The sequence below is a fragment of the Camponotus floridanus genome, unplaced genomic scaffold (genome assembly GCF_003227725.1).
Source record: "Camponotus floridanus strain SB8 unplaced genomic scaffold, Cflo_v7.5 scaffold28, whole genome shotgun sequence".
NCBI classification, from domain to species: domain Eukaryota; kingdom Metazoa; phylum Arthropoda; class Insecta; order Hymenoptera; family Formicidae; genus Camponotus; species Camponotus floridanus.
The window spans coordinates 2,387,412-2,409,127 of record NW_020229414.1 but is presented as its reverse complement, the minus strand read 5'-3'; the positions used below and the strand labels follow the sequence as shown (position 1 = coordinate 2,409,127).

The following is a 21,716-nucleotide window of genomic DNA, read 5'->3' as shown; positions in this document are numbered from 1 at the left end:
AATCTATACAAAGCATCAACTTGAATAGAATAATCAAGTGTCAAATGTTAAGCGAGAAGATAATCATAAATATCCCACTCGATTTGAAATTTTATCTCGTGTTCCCGTTTTCACCAGCGGAATAAATAAGAAATAATTTTCATCCTGTACATAAAGGAGCGGCTTATAAATATACATTATATTCGTGTAATAGACTCGATGATTGATTTTTGATTTAGCAAAAAATTGATTGAATCGATGAGCCACAATATTGAAAATACGACCATCCCTTCTTAAGGATGTATTTAACGGACCGTCTGTTTAAAAAGTTAATCCAAAGTATCAAAAAATTAAAAGGGCAGAATACGAATTCTAATTGGGCAGAATACGAATTCTAATTGATCAAAAATTTTTTAAATCACGAAATCATACTTCAAAGTATTCTTTAATATAAATAGGTCTTAATTTCCAAGAAAATGTTGCCACGTTTTATCATCAATATTGCGCCAAACCAATAATCATGGTTATATTTTAATAATAATTTCAAAACGAGCAAGTAAATCGTTTTAAAACTTTGTGAAAAAAACATTTTCACATGTACGAAGAATATAATATTACAAAATGAAATTTTTATCATTGATTTTTTTATATAGTTTGTGAATAATTTATTACCTGTCTCTTGAACGTTTACATAAGATTCCATGATAAAATCGCAAAATTCAAAAATTTTTTTAAAATCACGAAATCATACTTCAAAGTATTCTTTAATATAAATAGGTCTTAATTTCCAAGAAAATGTTGCCACGTTTTATCATCAATATTGCGCCAAACCGATAATCACAGTTATATTTTAATAATAATTTCAAAACGAGCAAGTAAATCGTTTTAAAACTTTGTGAAAAAAACATTTTCACATGTATGAAGAATATAATATTACAAAATGAAATTTTTATCATTGATTTTTTTATAGTTTGCGAATAATAATTTATTACCTGTCTCTTGAACGTTTACATAAGATTCTATGATAAAATCGCAAAATTCAAAAATTAATAATTTTTAAGGGAGCAAGTAAAGAAATTTGAAATAATTCACGACGATTTCGAATGTTATTAAGAATGTTAAATTAAAAATTCACGGCGATCTCGCCGATTGTAATATATCTACATCCTTGAAAACGCGTTTACGTTCAATTCCGCGCGCATTATTGCAGCGGATAAATTCCGTCGCGGCCGTTCCCCCCGACGCGTCGCGTCGTCCACGAGGCCCGGCGGCTCGACGCAGGGGTTGCAGGGGTTGCCGACGCCGGTAGAGAGCACGCGGCGGGGGTGACCGGGGGTGGCGGTGGGGGGAGGCGAAGGGGCGGCAGAAGGGCAGCGGAGCGCCTGGGAGAGAGGGACGCCGGGCGTCGCGGCGCAGCCTGCCGCACCCAGCAAAGCGCCTGCTCCCCTTGAACCGGCGAAACGTATACCTGACGACGACGACGACGACGCGCGTCGTCCACGCTGTTGCTAGGCGCGCTATTAACTCCGTCCACGTCCATCATCGCCCGCCGACGACGCCGGGCGCCTACTCGTTCGCGACGCGACGCGTCGCGACGCCGTCCCGCGTCCACGAAACCCGGGACCTTCGAGCGAGTCAAGGTCGCTGCGACGTATTCGCGGCTCGCAGGGATATCGCGCGTTGTGTGGAAAATGTTTCCGCGTCGTGACGCCTGATTTCGATTCGACGCGTCGAGTGATTTGACAGTGATTTGATATTGAGAGAAAGGATCGACGAATGTGATCGGGAGGGATCGTTCGCGAGCAGGTAATGAATTGTTTGGGGTAATAATTCCGAGGATGATAAGGTAGTTAAAAGTGATGGGGAGTGAAGATGAATTTCGCAAATGATTTGTCTAATAATAAAAAAGTGAGATAAGACACTGGTGCACAAAAATCTTGTGCGGTATCTCGGTTCCTCTCGAGAGCGTAGTTTTTTCTAAAGTTAGAGAACTTATCACGAAAATTAATTCCAAGAAAAATCGTTATTGATATTTTTAATAAGTCCCTTTCTTCAGTTGTCTGAAATGAGACTTTTCAGAAAAGAGAACTAGTTTCCCGAAAAATGAAGTTTATTCGCGATTTTAAAGCTTGGAAGTTTCACGACTGATTAATACGCGAATAACTTACGTTCGGAGGAAGTCGATGAGTCGGAAAATCTCGGAGGATCATTTTACTAGCACGGCCGGAAGCACATTTCGAAGATAAACGCCGGGGTCGGTGGGTGGTCCGACGATGAGAGGTGCAAGATTTCGTAGCGCGATGTCAAGGTTGCACGACCTTGGTTCGGTCGGTGACATGGACGGCGAAATTCCGTAAAATCGGGCGTGTCGCGCGATTCCTCTCGTGTAAGCTTCCCGTCTCTCTCATCGAGGGTAGCATATGTCCTCTCTATTCATTGAAATCTCTAATCTTAGCTCTATCGGGGACATAAGAATTCTTACAAGTTCATTGCACTTGACACGCATTTGTCTTTATATAAATTTACACCGATGAAATATGGAAATTATGCAGAGTCAGTAGAGTATATTTCTTTTTTTTTTTTAATTTCTATAATTATTTTTTATACTTGCAATTTCTTAATAATTATTTTACATTCGAGATATTATATATTTAAAAGAAAAGTAGGCAAAATATATTCCTCGAGACAGTAATATCTTGATAATTTATTTGCTAATCCACGGGGTATAATAGTCTTATGGAGAGTTTCGCGATTTCTTTTTAAATTTTTTTAACGATGGGATAGACGCAATACTCGACTTACAAGTTCCATTGATCCAATTTAGAGTTTTTATTGCAAGACGATCGTCGAAATACTCGAAAGTTCATTGACCTGTATAGTTTCAATTCACGACAACGCCGGCTTTAGAGACCTACGAATTTAACAAGAGCCAAACGAGCCAACTCTCACTCGGTTTTTGAGATCGTATACTGGAATTCATGAAAATTTGCGAACAGGGCTAGATTAATAGATTATTAAAATTTTCGTTTCTGTGAGAATAATTTAAAGACTCATAAATATATATCGCATAGATTAAAATAAAAAATCTGCTTAATCTATCCATAAATATTATTTTGACAAGACCAAAATATAAGAAATATCGTCAAAGTTTTCCAGAGTAAATTCGACTGATGCTTATTCTACAAAACATCCTTACACGCAATATTTTTATTTCGATTAAAAGTATAATTAATTCGAAATCTGCTGGGCCTTCTGCATAATTCAAACAATGATTTATTTGGCAAAGAAACAGAGTGCAACATTACTGCTTAAAAGAGAGACTTGAAATAATCGTACGAGTAATTTTTCAAGCTTAAAAATTCTTTTATCATTATTATTATATGCAATCGCTTTAGGATGAAAGTATCGGCGATTCATCAAGCAGTCCACGTATCCAGCTTGGCTTGTGATAGCAAGGGGGTTGCACTGCGGTCGTTGGGCTGCAGTGACTGCAGGCAGGCTTAGGCGGTGTCCCGCAGTTGGGGTAGGTTAGGTATCGCTTCGTACATATATGTGCGTCCGCACGCGATGCCCTTATCAGTCGTGAAGTTTCTTAGCGGAAGAGACAGCGGAACGTTCCTCGTGCATCGAATGCAGATAGCGTGTCTCACCAGGTCACGAAGCTGCCGCGTTCGTCCCGTTGAAAAATATGCAAGCTTTATTACTTCCTTTTCCCTTTGCGAGAACCGGTGCCATTCGTTAAATCGCAACTAAAAATCTAGATTGTGTAACGTAAAATTAACGTGACGAGGTTCTTTACATCCAATTTATTATATCGATTCAGCTCCTTAGGTGCTGTTTCTCAAGCTGACTTGTTGCTAATCTTACGTTTATTGTATACGCATTTCGAACGAATTGAAAAAAATATTTGATTCATGATATAAATTACTTTATATGAATTAGAAATAATAAAAAATACAGTTTACGATTTTATCTTATGTTCAATAACACAATAATAATAATCTCATATTTAATAAATTATTGCAATGCAATAGTTGTTACGTTCATCTTTTTATCATAATTATATTGATTGTATAGACATCGTATCTTGTCGAAATGCAATTACAATCGAGAGACTAGGAAAAACAAGATACCACGAGAGGATATAGCGAGGTCGTTGATCCAGGAAGAACACGCCTGGGGACACAGTCCTTTAGTGCACCTGTCGCACGACTGTTTGTACCGAAGGTATCGATTCGGCGAGGACCGAAGTGAAACAGCGGAGCGATTGTGAAAATAGAAGACCGATCCGGACTGTCTGTTTAATTCTGTCTTACGCGAAACAACGCTGTTAATCGACGAAAAGGGTATTCTTTTGATTATCCGGTGATCCAATTTCGTCGTTGACGGACAAAAGAGTGCGCTTCGATAAACATGAGTGAACATTGATCGCTTGAAACTACGAACGAGGGAATTTTTCGGGGGTGCCGTGAAATATATGTCCTGGGACTCTTGGATGCTCGCCATCCAAGATTTCGCATATTTTATCTACGTGCGTTGTGCCCTACCGTGGTGAGATTTAAGTGGTGGGTGATGATAAGTGGCCCACCCCCGAATTTCGAATGAAGTGGTTTTAGGATGATGGTGGAGCGCGTCGAGGATCACCTCTTCATGTATCGGCGCCCCGTCTACCGCGTCTTCCAGTACCTCGAAACCACCGAGTAAGTATATCAAGCGTCTCTTTATGAACAGACCTCATTATCTGTTAGCGTTACGCACTGAGAGAAGGAAGACCGTGATAAAGGGAAAGTACGTAATTGACAGTAATTAGCAATAATTGACACACAGAGAAAAATATTCTACTGCCAAGAAAAGCGATTACTCAGTTTTTTCTTCTTTTAAATAATAGTTTTCTTCAACAGAGAATATATTCTTGATAATAATCTTAAAATATACTCACAAGTGTTTGAAATTCTCATTGTCATGTACTCAAAAGAAGAATTTAACCAAATTTTTATTTAATTTAATATTCTTGACTAAAATATTGCACTTACTAAAATTCAGAATATATATTCAATTAAATTTAATGCTTGTGGTGAACTTATGATATATTTGCGGATATACAAACTTATGATATACTTAAAATAAATAATATTTAGTTGAATACAGTATACATTTTTCTCTGTGTATTGATCATGATATACGATAATAAAAATCATTTTATATTAATTATATTATAAAATAAAATATTATAAAATAAAATACTATAAAATATTATAAAAAATATTATAAAATAAAATATAAAATATTTTATTTCTTTGTTTTTAATGCACAGAGAAAAATATCATTCTACTGCCAAGAGAAGCGATTACTAAGTTTATTTTTCTTTTTTTAAGTAATAGTTTTCTTCAACGAAGAATATATTTTTGATAATAATCTTAAAATATACTCATCACAAGTGTTAGAAAATTTCATTATCATGTACTCAAAAGAAAAATTTATTTCCTCTTCAAGAATATTGTAAACTTGTATAAAAAAATTGAACTTACTTTACGTCAATTCTTGTAGTAAGCAAACCAAATTTTTATTTAATTTAATATTCTTGACTAAAATACTGCACTTACTAAAATTCAGAATATATTCAATTAAATTTAATGCTTGTGGTGAACTTATGATATATTTGCGGATATACAAGCTATGATATACTTAAAATAAATAATATTTAGTTGAATACAGTATACATTTTTCTCTGTGTATTGATCATGATATACGATAATAAAAATTTTATATTAATTATATTATAAAATAAAATATTATAAAATAAAATACTATAAAATATTATAAAAAATATTATAAAATAAAATATAAAATATTTTATTTCTTTGTTTTTAATGCACAGAGAAAAATATCATTCTACTGCCAAGAGAAGCGATTAGTCAGTTTATTTTTCTTTTTTTAAGTAATAGTTTTCTTCAACGAAGAATATATTTTTGATAATAATCTTAAAATATACTCATCACAAGTGTTAGAAAATCTCATTATCATGAACTCAAAAGAAAAATTTATTTCCTCTTCAAGAATATTGTAAAGTTGTATAAAAAAAATCAGACTTACTTTACATCAACTCTTGTAGTAAGCAAACCAAATTTTTGTTTTAATTTAATATTCTTGACTAAAATACTGCACTTACTAAAATTCAGAATATATATTCAATTAAATTTAATGCTTGTGGTGAACTTATGATATATTTGCGGATATACAAGCTATGATATACTTAAAATAAATAATATTTAGTTGAATACAGTATACATTTTTCTCTGTGTATTGATCATGATATACGATAATAAAAATCATTTTATATTAATTATATTATAAAATAAAATATTATAAAATAAAATACTATAAAATATTATAAAAAATATTATAAAATAAAATAGAAAATATTTTATTTCTTTGTTTTTAATGCACAGAGAAAAATATCATTCTACTGCCAAGAGAAGCGATTACTAAGTTTATTTTTCTTTTTTTAAGTAATAGTTTTCTTCAACAAAGAATATATTTTTGATAATAATCTTAAAATATACTCATCACAAGTGTTAGAAAATCTCATTATCATGTACTCAAAAGAAAAATTTATTTCCTCTTCAAGAATATTGTAAAGTTGTATAAAAAAAATCAGACTTACTTTACATCAACTCTTGTAGTAAGCAAACCAAATTTTTGTTTTAATTTAATATTCTTGACTAAAATACTGCACTTACTAAAATTCAGAATATATATTCAATTAAATTTAATGCTTGTGGTGAACTTATGATATTTGCGGATATACAAACTTATGATATACTTAAAATAAATAATATTTACTTGAATACAGTATACATTTTTCTCTGTGCAGAAAGTTGAATAGTTTGGTTGCGGTTTCGGAAACAAAAATATTATTTGATTCGATTGAACGACATTGAAATGGATGATACGCGCGTTCGCGAGTCAATCATTTAGGAAAGGTAATTAGCGAATATTTGGAAATATCTAATAAATTTCGAATATAATGTCATATGCCAGGCAAATCGACTGGCGTGAAATAACACTTTGTTAGCCCATCAAGAAACAGGCGTTTAAACAGGAGATTTGTCTCGTTCGAGGAACTGCTCGTGGCAGTTTGCGCACATAAGGGCTTTGAAGATTTCTTGCAACCGTGAATGAAGATACAGAATTGTGCAAAGAGCGTAAAGAGCATCGAAATGGATACGAAAGTGGAGATAGAGACGGAGAGAAGAAAGAGAGAGAGAGATAAAGAGAGGAAGGAGCCAGTTCTTCTGTAAAGAGAAGACCCTCCCTTTCAGGTTTTTGCTGTTAGATCGATGCCAGGTAACCATGGCAAAATTGTTGCCATCAACCGCAACTCGCGTAAGCGCCATTAATTGACATCATTAACGATGCTTTTATATGACAGAATGTCGCTTCGTTCAAAATTCCTATGTTTCTTGGAATTAAAATCCTCTATAACCGTCTAATGATGATTAAAGCAGTATATTTCTCGAATTTAAAATTCTTCTTGCGAAAGAAATAATGATCGATCAAAGAAAAACGATTTCTCATTCGTGACATTTCAACTATTATCACTCGTTATTTCAGATTAATTGATATCGAGGTTGATTCATATAAAAAAGAAACTTCGCAGGATTTTCTTTCGAAAATATGAATATGAAAATTAATAATAATAAATAAATTCAATATTAATTTTCTGAATTGATTTATCTTTCGAAGAGAAAACTGTAATAAAGGGTCCGAGCAAATCGTATCGCGCACTTTCCAAATATCATAAGAGGAAGACGAGAGAGTCGCGCAGGCGAAATGGTTAGAAATGAGAAAAGTTGGCCCACCGCGGGATTCCGCGTGCGGAGAGAACCGAGAAATAACGAAGAACTTTCGAACGAGATGTCTGCCGTGATTCACAAGTGGCACGAAGACCGGCGGTCCCTTTGCAGTGACTTGGAATTATCACCGAGTCTCACTTTGCCTTGGAAACTACTTAGCTTGATAATACAAACGAGAAAGCTTCATCGTTGTTACGTGACTCGCCATTACATGGAATTACCTCGCTCGATGCCAGCTTTATTACTTTCGTAAATTCGCGAGGTGAAACTCGAATTCGTTTTAATTAATTATGAATAATTAATTAAAGGTTAATAGAAGGTACAAACACGATACAGCTGATCGTGACGTTTCGCAGCCGTAATTTCGAAATTGTCGAGCCACGTTAACGGCTTCGAAGAAATCCCTGAAACATCTTTGTGGCAAATGTTGGTCTCTGCGATGGTTCCAATACGCGTCTTTCATCAACGTCGTAAAATCGGTACATCTATCGGAGCACTCCTTTATTTTCGTGACGTCCAACGAGCCACCACGATGGCCGTTAATTTTAGAAGGACCACGACATTTTTACGTCCACCGCAACAGAATCGTCGAACAATCTTTGCGGAACATCGGCCTTCGATTTTACAGCTCGTGTACGGGCTCGAATTAATTGCCGGCGAATGTAACGCTTCGCCAAAATCGCCGAGATGCTTCTTTTATCTCCTTGATTTTTCCTTTATTTATTTCATGTTTCGTTCGTATTGTTGGCGAACAAAGCACGCTCGATATATTTCCTCTTCTCGCAATTGCCATTGAAATTTTCCGCGCTATTATGCATCACGAATCGGAATGTGTCGTCATCGGTGACAATCGAACTGTCATCGGGCTGACACTCCGAATGGATAAAGAAATTGGCGATCGTTTCCGTGGCGCATTCCATCGGGATGCTGCGTCGAATTCCGATCTTTCATCATCAAGACTATCCGAATCACATATTTTAGCGGTTAGTTTTCACGATACGCAAGGCTGCTTGTCGGCACAATTTTTACAAATATAATGAATCTCGTGGCACTCGTGAATATTAATTAAAATGGATATAATAATATAAAATATTTTCAAGAAGATGAGATGTACCGCGAAATTGCGCGAAAGCATAAAGTTAAAAAATTTGAAACAAAAATTTTTTTAGGATGTTAAAAAATTTGAAAAAAAAAATTTTTTTTTAGGATGTTAAACAATTTGAAAAAAAATTTTTTTTTTAGAATGCACCGCGATTACAGCTAATGGTATCTTTGCGATGCGCTTGAACAATTGTTTACGTAATGATGAGACTATGAGAGCACAAGGATTGTTGCGATGACGTTTACGTTAGCTGCACCTTGTTTTAACGACTCATTGTTTTGCATTGCATTGCATAATCGAAATCGTTCTTTACGATTACTATGTGCGAGAATAGTGTCTATCTATTGTTCGATCATTTTTCAGATTATAAAAAGGAAAATCGAGTCCCTCGATTAATATTCTCGTTATTGTTCCGTCAATCTTACTCGCCTCACATCAGCATAAAATGTTAATATGTTCGTTATTTAAAGTATTTCTTTGAATCTTTTGTGCCTATATATCATCTCCATTTTAAATATTTTCTCTTGCAATATTAATCACTAGTAGTATTTTTAGTAAAAAATAAACTTCATATTTTTCCATATTTTTCTTTATACAGAGTGTCAAGGCAATCTCTTCCCAAAAAAGCTCTTGTAGCTCTCGAGAGCTTTTCAAAACATTACAATAAAGTATTTTTTCATCGAGTGATGAGTTGAAATAATTTCTTAAATTTTACATAAACCATAAAATATCTAGTAAAATATTCATTTTTCGATTATCTTATCCTAATACTTTTATGTACAAAATAATGAGAGGAATCAATCGGTGTAAAGATAACATACGATTGTTCCGAAAAAAAAAATATAATTGTTAATTACAAATTACATATTTTTTCTCGAGGTAAGCTGCAAGAGCTCTTTTTGGCAAGAGATTGCTCCGACACCCTGTATATTATTCTTTACATATTGACACATAAATCTTGCTAGATTTATTATCGATCCTCGTTCCATCAATAATTGACGATAAATCGGAATTCGACCACGAATTTCTCGACGTGTATCATGTAATTGGAATTTAGGTCGGGTCGTTTGAGCGGTTCCAACCGGATTCATACGCGTTGCTATAGATATAGAATTGCGTCGCTTTCGATAATCGGAATCGCGATGTAGAATCCAGAAAAATCGCGCCTCGGATCGATCGCGTTTTTCCTCTCGAGCTCTCTCGTGCGTAATCCTTTCGTCTCTTGGCCGTTTCGTTCGCGCGCGTATCTCTTCATCTCGCAAAATTGTCGTAATTCAGGATTAAGCGCGATGCTCTCAGCAAAGTCGTATTTCAAGACTCCCCTCGGGAGGATCCTCGTCCTTCGAATATCGAAGCTGTAGCGATTCGCAGGTGGGAATAACCGTAATAACTCCGATATTCTGGACTTTATTAATTATTCGAATAAAAAAATGTTATCGCGAAAAGCGTCGCCGAGGATTGTTTGTTTAAATTGCGTATCGATATTCCTCGTTATTGCGAAAACTCGCCGAGTGTTTCGAGGCACAAAGAGGTCTCTTGACTCCGGAGGTCTCGATTTCTCCGGCGATTTCGAAGAACGCAGGCGATCGTAGGCGAAAAGTCGTTACGACGCAATGTCTCTCCCCGCTGTTTGATATGCGCTTCATATCCAGACTCAGGCGTATAAATATAATCGGTCAATATATAAGCGAATCCAGCAGACATTCCGCGAACGCAACTTATTATTCCAAAGGTAAATGTACCTTTGATCGACGGCGTATCTAAATTGCACGCTCGTATCGGGAAGATATTTTTACTCTCTTTACATCCTTACGAGAGTATCTAAATAGACGCACGATAAATAACACGGCGTTATGAATACGTAAATACGTAAACCTCTCTATAAACTCGCTTTTCACGTTATTTCTTTTTGCTTTCGAGCGATGCCAAACAGCCACAAAGAGAGAAAATGATGAAAAAGGGGAAAAAACGGGAGAATAAAATGAGAGACGTAATGACTGAAAAATTACATCTCTCTGGCTCAATTTTCTGAAAGGGTCAACGTTCCATTATTGGGACATCTCAATTATCATAAGTACGCTTTTTTAAATTTTATCTTGAAGATTAGAATAATGTACATTTAACATTGATATTTTTAGAATCAAGCCATATATGCAATATAATTTGTATGACAAACGATCGCGACAAACTCGTAGGCGAGTGAAAAAAATAAGCTCGGCTACGGTTGAGGGTGGCGATGATTAAAATAAGTACTTCCGTCCGTGAGACGAGCCGGTGTTTGCTTCGGCTGCGTGAATTAGAACATCCCGACAAAAACACGTTGCAAATTTGCACGTGGAACGCGTTTCGATCGATTAAACCGCGCATGACTTTTAACGCCCGTTATTTCCTTAGCGATTGTCGACGCTCTCGAAATTTATACAAACGCGTAGAGAGAGACACGAATTGTTATTTCCTTTGATGAAAGAATAAAAATATACAGTTGAGGTAACACGATAGTCGCAGCTCCGATGTCAAGGCTGCGCCAACAAGATAACCACTTGATGTGATGTCATATCAAAGGTACCTGGAGTTTCCAGACACGTATGGGTGAACGACCTCGTCCAACAACACGTTTGCGAAATATAGCGGTGAAATAATGGCGAGAGGTATCGATGTGAGTTTCGCAACTCGAATACTTTTGACATCAGAGAGAATAATAATATATTTAAATAGATGGAAAAATATGTACTAATAAAATATTTAAATCTCTCAGTGGAAAATAAATTTATGTAATCTCACATTAAGCGACGTTATACAACGAAGAAATTTCAACAAACTCTGCACTGAAAAAAAAATCTGGTTGCGTTAATCAGAATTCTAGTAGATTCAACCAGTATGTCTGTTGGAAAATGGACGAACCAGAATTCTTCTAGGAATTACCAAATAAATTTGATTAATTTCTTCCTGTTAAATTTACCAAATTTTCTGGTTAATAATACTAAACTCGCCAGCACCAAGTCGTCTAAAATTTTTTCCATCTAATCTCAAAAGTCTGTTGAATATTCTGAATTCCAACAAGATTATTGCATAAATTCAATCCAGTTAACTTAACTCGTATTCAATATTTGCCATGAAATGTATAAGAATTAGTATTAACATTAAATCCAAAGTATATTTTTTTTCTTTTACGAACAATAGTGCCAGAAAGAGGACGCTAGCTCTCTGATTGTGTGTCTTTGAGCTGCATCCTCTTCTTGCATCACTGTTTATCAGTTTAATTTCTAATAAACTGAACTTAAACATTATTGAATAAATTATTTTAAATTCAGTTTGTTAGAAATTAAACTGATAAACAATGATGCAAGAAAAAGATGCAGCTCAAACACACACAATCAGAGAGCTTAGCGTCTTCTTTCTGGCACTACTGTTCGTAAGAGAAAAAAATATATTTTGGATTTAATGTTAACACTAGTTCTTTATATTTCATGACAAATATTTAATACGAGTAAAGTTAAGAATGGCTCGCCTAGGGGCAAGCAAAGAAGCTAATGCAACAAGAAATTTTATAGATTCAACCAGAAAATACTAATCAAGTCCTTATAGTAAAATCTATTAAACGTTCTAGTTATAAAACATCGAGTTTTATCATGATAACTAGAAATTCTTGTTTGATTTAATCAAAATGTCTTCAATCATATACGTCTTGTTGATACAATCAAACGATTTTTCTCAATGTGACTTCAAGGATAAGAGTAATATACAAACTGACAGAAGCAAAATGAATGGAGGTTTAATTTTCTGCGGAATTAGTTTGCGATAAAATCATTTGCGAATAAAATCATTCTGGCTGCCACAAATATCTGTCCACACACTGAGAAAAATCATTTGATTGTACCAATAAGACGTATATGATTGAAGGAATTTTGGTTAAATCAAACAAGAATTTCTAATTATCATGATAAGACTAGATTTTTTATAACTTTAGAACGTTTAATAGATTTTACTAATAATAAGGATTTTGTTAGTTTCTGGTTGAATCTATAAAATTTCTCGTTGCATTAACTTCTTTGCTTGCCCCTCTTAACCTAACGTATTCAATATTTGCCATGAAATATCCAAAGTATATTTTTTTTCTTTTACGAACAATAGTGCCAGAAAGAGGACGCTAACTCTCTGATTGTGTGTGTTTGAGCTTCATCCTCTTCTTGCATCAGTTTAATTTCTAACAAACTGAACTTAAAATAATTTATTCAATAATCTGGATTAAATTTATCCAATAATCTTGTTGGAATTCAGAATATTAAACAGACTTTTGAGATTAGATGGAAAAAATTTTAGACGACTTGATGCTCGTGAGTTTAATATTATTAACCAGAAAATTTGGTAAACTTAACGGGAAGAAATTAATCAGATTCATCTGGTAATTCTTACAAGAATTCTGGTTCGTCCATTTTCCAACAGACATACTGGTTGAATCTACCAGAATTCTAATTAATGCAACCAGATTTTTCTCTCAGTGTGGAAACTAAATTTATGCAATCTCACATTAAGCGACGTTGATACAACGAGAAATTTCAACAAATTCTAACAGCAAGGATAAGAGTAATATACAAACTGACAGATCAGCCTGCAAAATGAATAGTGGTTTAATTTTCTGCGGAATTAGTTTGCGATAAAATCATTCGCGAATAAAATCATACTGCCACAAATATCTGTCCACAGGCGTAAAAATTTGCCGACTTGTGGCACATTTAATAAACTTGTCTCGCGGCCCCAAGCCGTCTGCGTCGCGTAGAGATACCGGAATCGTTTGCGACACATGGTCCATGAGAATTATCGATGCGTCCCACGCACAGACACACGGGAAAAGGGACACACACACACGCCAGAGAAAAAGACAGGCTCGCCGAGAGAGAAGAACGGCAGGTTGTCCTGTCCCTCGCTGGCGAGGCGATCAGTTTCCGTTGGGCTGCGAGTGCGGACGCGTCAGCAGTGAATGAAAGTCATCGATGGGCGCGACACGGATGCCCGTGGGGATGGGTTCTCGATAATTCAGGCAACGAGCCAAAGTGCCGCGGGGGATGCATATTTCATTTTTCGCGAGTCGACTTTAGACGCGAGAGAATTGACGTCATGTCCGATCCGCAACGCGCCGCAATTGCGCCCGGGCAAAATGCCAGTGTTACTGTGAAAAATGGAGTAGAAAGGAATACGCGTCGTGTTATATCAACGTAATATATGTATGCTCAAGTTACCGCTGATTCGACGCTGGCACCGGAAATGTATCGGAAATTTATAAATTCGTAATGTAATCGCTCTCGAAAGGGGACGATTATTTCACGTGTTAAAGCCAAAAATTATGACTTTTTTAATCATTCTTTCGTCGCGATGATGAATGGAGAGCTTCGATTAATGTAGTATTTTACATTGAAATATTTATCTCCGTTTTTTTTTTTTATTTATTTTGCTGCAGTCACGTCTTCGTTATGACTTCTGCAATTACTCTTGGCTCTCTCATTTTCCTACTCGTCTTACCGTGAATATTACGTTGGAGATATGTGATCTTCGTAGCCGAGAGAGAACCATATTATACGGAAAAGTATATAAAAATAATTGACAGCGAGTAAATCGCCATCGCGATGAAACATTTAAACTGTCCTGGGGATCAATACGCTGCTCTTTATTTTAGAACACATTTCAAACATAGATCAGTTTAAAAAAAAAAAAATTGTACGTGCATTTGCAGAGAAAAAAATTCGAGATAAATGAGGGAAAGCTTGAATTTAAATTGAGCTTGAAATTAAATTATACATTATTAAATTTCGAAAAAATAACTGAAGAGTGAAAGACGAACTTGAAGACATATTTGTTGGACGAAAACCTTGATTGTGCATTTTTGAAAATTGTCAGGAACCGATCAACAGGAGGACTGAATGAAATTAAGCCTCGACGAGTAATTTTGGTCAGGAAAAAGATAATTATACGTATTCGAAAACTGGTGCTCAATTAGAAACGTTTGGATATTTCGGAGGATGTTGGAACTTGTGGAACGCAAAGCCAGTGGCATCTCCTGGCCCACGTGTCGCGCTCGAAATCTCGATAACTTCGGGAAGAATCCCAAGGGGGGAGGCGTGCTCTTGAGATGCGCAGAGAGGGGTTGCATGCGCGAGAAACGATGGAGGAGAGACAGCAAGGGTTTGCTTTGCTCTCTAGGCCAGCTGGGCTGCAGCGACTCTTACAGTCCGGACACGCTGGGAACGTGGAAATTTCATAAGGTGTCTCGCACGAGGTATAAAGACACGTCCTTAAGGGACATTCCTTTTCGGGCTATTCGAATATCATTCTCAATAACACTTACCAAATATCCTGAACGTCTCTCTCTCTCTGTCTTCTTACCTCATAAGGCCAACTGTCGCTTAATTAAATAAAAAATTAAATATCCAAGTCAGTAACATAAAAAATTAAATAAAAAATAAAAAATTAATAAAATAAAAATTAAATAAAAAATAAAAAATTAATAAAATAAAAATTAAATAAAAAATTAATTAAATAAAAAATTAAATATCCAAATGTCAATTAACTTGAGCTGCAGGCAACTAATTTGTTTCTAAACGTCGATACAATCGATATATTTCGTATATAAAATAATCGAAAATAATCGGAAGGCAGCGGAATATCTTGATAATGTTAACTTTTTCGCGAATTCATTCATACAAGCGTGCATCATATTTTTCACGAGTGCGGATGCAATTTGTCGGACGACGCAAAAGCGCGATAGAGAAAGTATTAGTGAAAGGTAAAGTGCGTGGGCGACAGGTGCAGGTGCGTAGAGGTGTAATAGGGGGATCAGGGACAGGGACAGGGTGCATCGACTTACCCTGTCCGAATCCTTTTTTTTTTAAATCAACAACTCCCTTTATCAATCGCTCTCCATCTCATCTTCGCGTTCTCGATGAAATTTCTGCCATGAAATATAACGACCTGTATTCTAATATCTCAAGAAATTAATTCTTTGATGAAAAAAGTAAAGTTGGAATTAATTACGGAGATTAAATATGAATAACAGGCGACCAGAGATTGAATCTGCGTTTTCAACATTGTCGTCTAATGTACTTCTCGACGAGTAATCTGAGTAAAAAAAAATGATATATCTCACGCGATATAATCTCATATTAATTATTAATACGCCGCGTAGGTAGTTATTTATACCCTAACTTGTTTCCCTAACGTCTTTTCTCAAGCACGGCGCATATTTGCGCGTAATTTGCATCGCGCCGTGTGTCCTTTCGATAATTCCCTCGCGAGATTGTAAACAAACAAGCTTCCCAGCTGCACGCGTGTTGCAATTTGCGGTTGATAATTATCAACTGCGTCGTGCTTACCTCGACGTAAGCTTTGTGTTTAATTTCAGATTTAAACGGCCGTTTAAAGACCGTTCAAGTTTAAGAGGGGGGGATTCGCGATTCACGGAGCAATCAGCTGATGGGCGACAATTGTTCGTGTTTCGTCTCACGGATGTCTCGTTTTCGATATTTATCGTTGGAGAGATTATCGATTATCGCGTCACGATCGGATTATCTGCGGATTTCGTTAGGAACGCGAGCGCAAATGGCGAGCCTCTATCATTTAGCGCACTAATGTCAGTGCACAATCCCGTGTTTCTATTCGTGTTATTGCGTCCGCGATGATTTACGGACGCGACTGTGTGTTGGATTACGACCGCGGATCGGTGTAACATTACGCGAAGAAGCGAATGCGAACTTTCGCACGGTACGCCCATAAATTGGTGCAGCCGGCGATCGGATAGAACCGACTCGGACTTTTATAGAATGCGCGATTTATACCGAAATCCGTTTTACGACGTGTAAACCTGTGTCGAAAATTTTCCCCATAAATTCTCGAGCCACGTCAAGTGTAAATATACCTTTAGATCTCTCTCTTCATTTTAGACAAGTGTCCACGAAACTAGATGTCATCGAAATTTTTCGATATAATTTAAAATTATATTTTAAAATATTATTATATTATTTAATGTATATTTATTATTATTATATTTTTTAATTGTATTATTATATTATTATATTATTATTAAAAAGATTATATTATTATATTATTAAATTATTAAATTGTTATATATATATTGTTATTTAATTAATATATTAATTATTATATATTTAAAAAATATATAAAATTTTTATTTAATTCTTTTATTTAAAATTTAATTTTTATTTTAAATTTATTTTTTTATTTAATTTTTATTTGATTTTAATTTTTATTTGATTGATTTTATTTTGATTTGAGCTGACGAAAGAATTTGTGGAATTTTTGAAAAGTTGAGAAATCTCGGAGAATAAAAAATTTTTCTTCTTGATTTCTTTTTAATTTCTTCTTAATTATCGGCGATAATTAAGAATCTGAAAATAAATAAATAAATTTATCTGATCGTCGACTTTTCTTAGGAGCTCGCACGTTGATGGCTGGTGGTTCTCGACGCAAACGCTTGGTCCCTGACCGACGGCATTCCTTAGCCGGACGTCGCTCGTAATACACATTTGCATTAATAGCCGCAATGCAAATACGCTCTGCGCAATGCTCTGTGGCGTTTCGATCGTATCGAAAGTAGAACTATGTGTATCGTGAGAATCATTGAGAGAGAGAGAGAGAGAAAGAGCGTTTCGTCATTGAGAAATTATTTCAGTACTTGTCGCGTACATGTGATACGGACATGAGTTACATGATATGTAACATTTAATATATGTAACATACACGCAAAAGTGATCAAATTGAATAGTTTATCGCTGCAGGCAATTTTTTGATTAAAGCATTTATTATGAATATTTATATTTGCGTGATTGGAAAAGGATTATTTATATAAGTGCGTGATTTAAGAACGTAATTAATTCAAATAGTTGGGAAAACTGTATAAATGATTTGAGAATAGTGATATATAATGATACATAATTTGTTGCGTCTCTCTTTTTCCCTCTAATATATAATTGCTATAATTTAATGTTCTCTCTAATAGTTTAATAGTTTACATTTCTGTACATCCTTTAATTGTACCTTCCTTTATACATCTCGTTTGTTTGAGATTGCAATGAAATATGTAATTTAATTAATAGATGGCAAACATTTTAAATATTAATTATGAGCAAATAATATTCCTTACGCGATATTTTCTTTGCGACACAAATGTCAGTTAAATGGTGACGGTTTAACGCAGCGGACCGATAAGTCAAATGCATATGCATTCAACGTATCGCAGAGACATATCCTGGCTCGAAAGCTGGCTGAAGGATGATCTCGAGACTCTGATCTCGTGAGAATTAGAGGAGTGAAGCAGAGATATTATGCGGATTATTTTCCGGAAAGCTCGACCCCATTACTATAACGTTACTCTATAACATATATAACATTCTATACATGATGCAACTGTCTGAAATGTTATACAACGAGGAAGCTTGAAATTTCCTTTGCGAAATTTCGCGAAATCTTTTTAATGCGTTATTTAAATTATAATGAAATTTCTTTTTCACAGCTCAATTTTATCGATTCTTATTTAATATCTGGATTAAAAGTCTCTTCATCTTCCATAAAAACTTTGCTGTAAACTCATAAAAATTCTGCTGACTCTTTGACCTTTCTTTCTATTTAATTGATGCTTTGCAAAGTACGTGTAATAATTTATTTGTCGCAGTAGAAATTGTAAGAGATATGCATCGTCATTAAAACTTATCCTGATTCAAACTTTATAAGAACACACTATATATTTTGTTAAGAAGAGAGTTAAGTTTTAAATTTGCATGTGCTCGATGACCGAATAGATCGGAAACGATTGATTAATAAATAATGAATAACATTTAATAATGAATAACATTTAAGGATGAATAACATTTAATAATGAATAACATTTAAGGATGTTTTATACCTATTTTCAAAATATTGAGAATTTAATGAAAATTGTACAGAATGTCATATGTTTAGAATCAGTACAATTTTAATGTTTAGAATTAGTACAATTTTTAAATCGATTCACTAAAGCGTTTACAAGTTATAAGAATTTTAATTTGCACCGAATTAACATGTGTTCTTATGGGAAACGTATAACCACGTCGATTCAAATGACAAATACACATGGAAATAATATTCAGAATTTGTTTAAAATTTGCAAAAGTTTAGATACAAAGGAAATATTTGGTCAAATAAAATATACAAGTACAAACTGGTTAAAAAGATATTAAATATAATTCAATGAAGTTAGCCATGTATCTGTCACAAGGCGAAATTCTTTGCCAAAAGTTAATCATTTCGATTAACAAAATTCGGAATATTTCAGTAAAAACGCAATAAACATTAAAAAATACATCTCTGCACTAAGATCAAATTGTAAAATCCACACAATTTTTCACACTCAAAATATACCAAAAAAGTGGATATATTCGTCAATATTGATTTTCAGCTACTTTTTCCTGGGATTGTACATACAAAACATCCTTAAAAGATTATTTTAGGAAATAGGACAAGTTGGGGGAATAGGACAATTTATAGGACAATAGGGAATAGGGGGGGGGGGGGTTGTCCCCCGGGGAACATTAATTGAAAATAAAGGCAATATATTCCATGCAATTTTTCATACTCAAAATATATAAAAAAAGTGGATATATTCGTCAATATTGATTTTCAGCTACTTTTTCCTGGGATTGTACATACAAAACATCCTTAATGAATAATAATATTTTTATTCGTCGAAAATCGGTTTAAAATCTGTAATTTTTGCGCTCATGTTTACTGGACTATTACGCCCAAGATAATGGGACTGGCTCCTCGTTAGATCATCGGGCGTGATGTCACTGCGACAATTGTCATTTTCGCTCGCGCGGACGACTGACCTTCGTGATGAGCACAATTTCAATGCACATCGATCCGCGCGAACATCATCGGACAATCGTGACTTGACCTGTTCAATATAACGACGACGACGATTCGATTTGCCTCGCTGCATTTCTGCAGCGCTGATGCGTCGCTCGTGATTTTTCGCGATTTCTTGCGACAGTTCCCCGTCGTTTGGTCTCACTAGAGTGAACTCTATGCCATGACGATGCCGCGGTGGGACTCACGATTGCATTCGTCGCGGGATGTACGTTCGACAGATCGAAAGTGCCCTTCAAAATGTGAAACGAATTGTCCAGGGACTCTGCACGGGTGTCATTAAATTATTCTTGACGCGAGACTGCTGCAGGAACCATCTATGAAACTTCAAATAAAACAAACATAACATATCATTCTGCTGTCTAGGAGAAAGAAAAGACAGAGAGAATAACAGTTTAAAAAAAAATAAAATAAAATGTGATTTGCAAGCAAAGATGCGCGAAATAGATGCGAAATAAGTGACAGTTTTACAAAGAAATATTTTGATAGATTCAAATTGATACTGTCAGAGATTTTATTTGTAAAATTTCCTAAAATTGTCCTATTTCCTAAAATAATCTTTTAAGGATGTTTTGTATGTACAATCCCAACAAAAAGTAACTGAAAATCAATATTGACGAATATATCCACTTTTGGTATATTTTGAGTAAGAAATTGTGGAATATTACAATTTGATCTTAGATACAGTGCAAAGATGTATTTTTTAATATTTATTGCGTTTTTACTGAAATATTCCGAATTTTGTTAATCCAAATGATTAACTTTTGGCAGAGAATTTCGCCTTGTGACAGATACGTTAACTTCATTGAATTATATTTAATATCTTTTTAACCAGTTAGTACTTGTATAATATTATTTGAGCAAATATTTTCTCTGTATCTAAACTTTTGCAAATTTTAAACAAATTCTGAATATTATTTCCATGTGTTTTTGTCACTTGAATCGACGTGGTTATACGTTTCCCATAAGAACACATGTTATTTCAGTGCAAATTAAAATCCTTATAACTTGTGAACGCTTTAGTGAATCGATTTAAAAATTGTACTGAAGATTTTAAACATATGTAAGGACATTTTGTACAATTTCATTAAATTCTCAATATTTTGAAAATAGCTACAAAACATCCTTAATGAAACTTCAATCTTTCAGAATGTAATTTATTCATACATAAAAAAATAAATATATATACTAAATAATTACTAAAAATAAATATATATAATAATAAATAAAAATAAATACTAAAAATAAATACTAAATAAATACTAAAAAATAAATATACTAAACAATTTCAAGATCAAGTCGTTTTAAAGTTTTCTAAAAGTCAGATAATAATATTTAAAAATATTAGACTGGCATAAAAGATCGAAAACGCGAAGGTCTCTATCTTTTCTGTGATGAAAAATGTCAAAGAATGATTTCTTTCATGAGACGAGCTGTTGTAATTAATTTGTCCCGACAAAACATGCGAGATCTGTTTGTTTAAAGTAACGAGACGTTCATTAAAAATCTTTTCTTCTTTTTTGTGTCATATGCAGCCATGAGGGGATGAGCACTGGAGCAGGAGATGGAGGTGGGGGCGGAGGTGTCGGAGGTGTCCAGAGCAGCGGTGGTGGTAGAAACACACCACCGCATGGCTCGCCCACCCCCATGGATAAGGCGACTTTAAAAGTCCATCTTCCTAACGGTAAGTTATTTCGCCCTGGAATAGCTCTTCGAAGAATCTTATTACACGCCAGAGATTGGCGTCAGACGAGACATTAGGCTGCTTGATGAGACACTTGCTTCTCGCATTCACAAAGAAATGAAGATTATATAAAATCCACAAATATTTCTTCATTTTTTATCAATTAATTTCTCTCGTATTTTAC

General features: G+C 34.8%; 1 protein-coding gene across 5 annotated transcripts in view; it reads left to right on the top strand.

The window, feature by feature from the left end:
- The window catches only part of LOC105253398 (focal adhesion kinase 1), a 68,882-nt gene that overhangs the window by 36,640 nt on the left and 10,526 nt on the right, over positions 1 to 21,716 (top strand). The window contains exons 1-3 of one of the 5 annotated variants that reach the window (XM_011261415.3): positions 1,556 to 1,785; positions 4,057 to 4,679; positions 21,384 to 21,532. In XM_011261415.3, coding sequence (XP_011259717.1) covers positions 4,597 to 4,679; positions 21,384 to 21,532 — 232 coding nt within the window. In that variant the 5' untranslated portion in view covers positions 1,556 to 1,785; positions 4,057 to 4,596. Of the gene's footprint in view, positions 1 to 1,555; positions 1,786 to 4,056; positions 4,680 to 13,423; positions 15,209 to 21,383; positions 21,533 to 21,716 lie in introns of those variants that run through there. The other 4 variants (XM_025409743.1, XM_011261413.3, XM_011261414.3 and 1 more) reach the window with 4 other exon arrangements.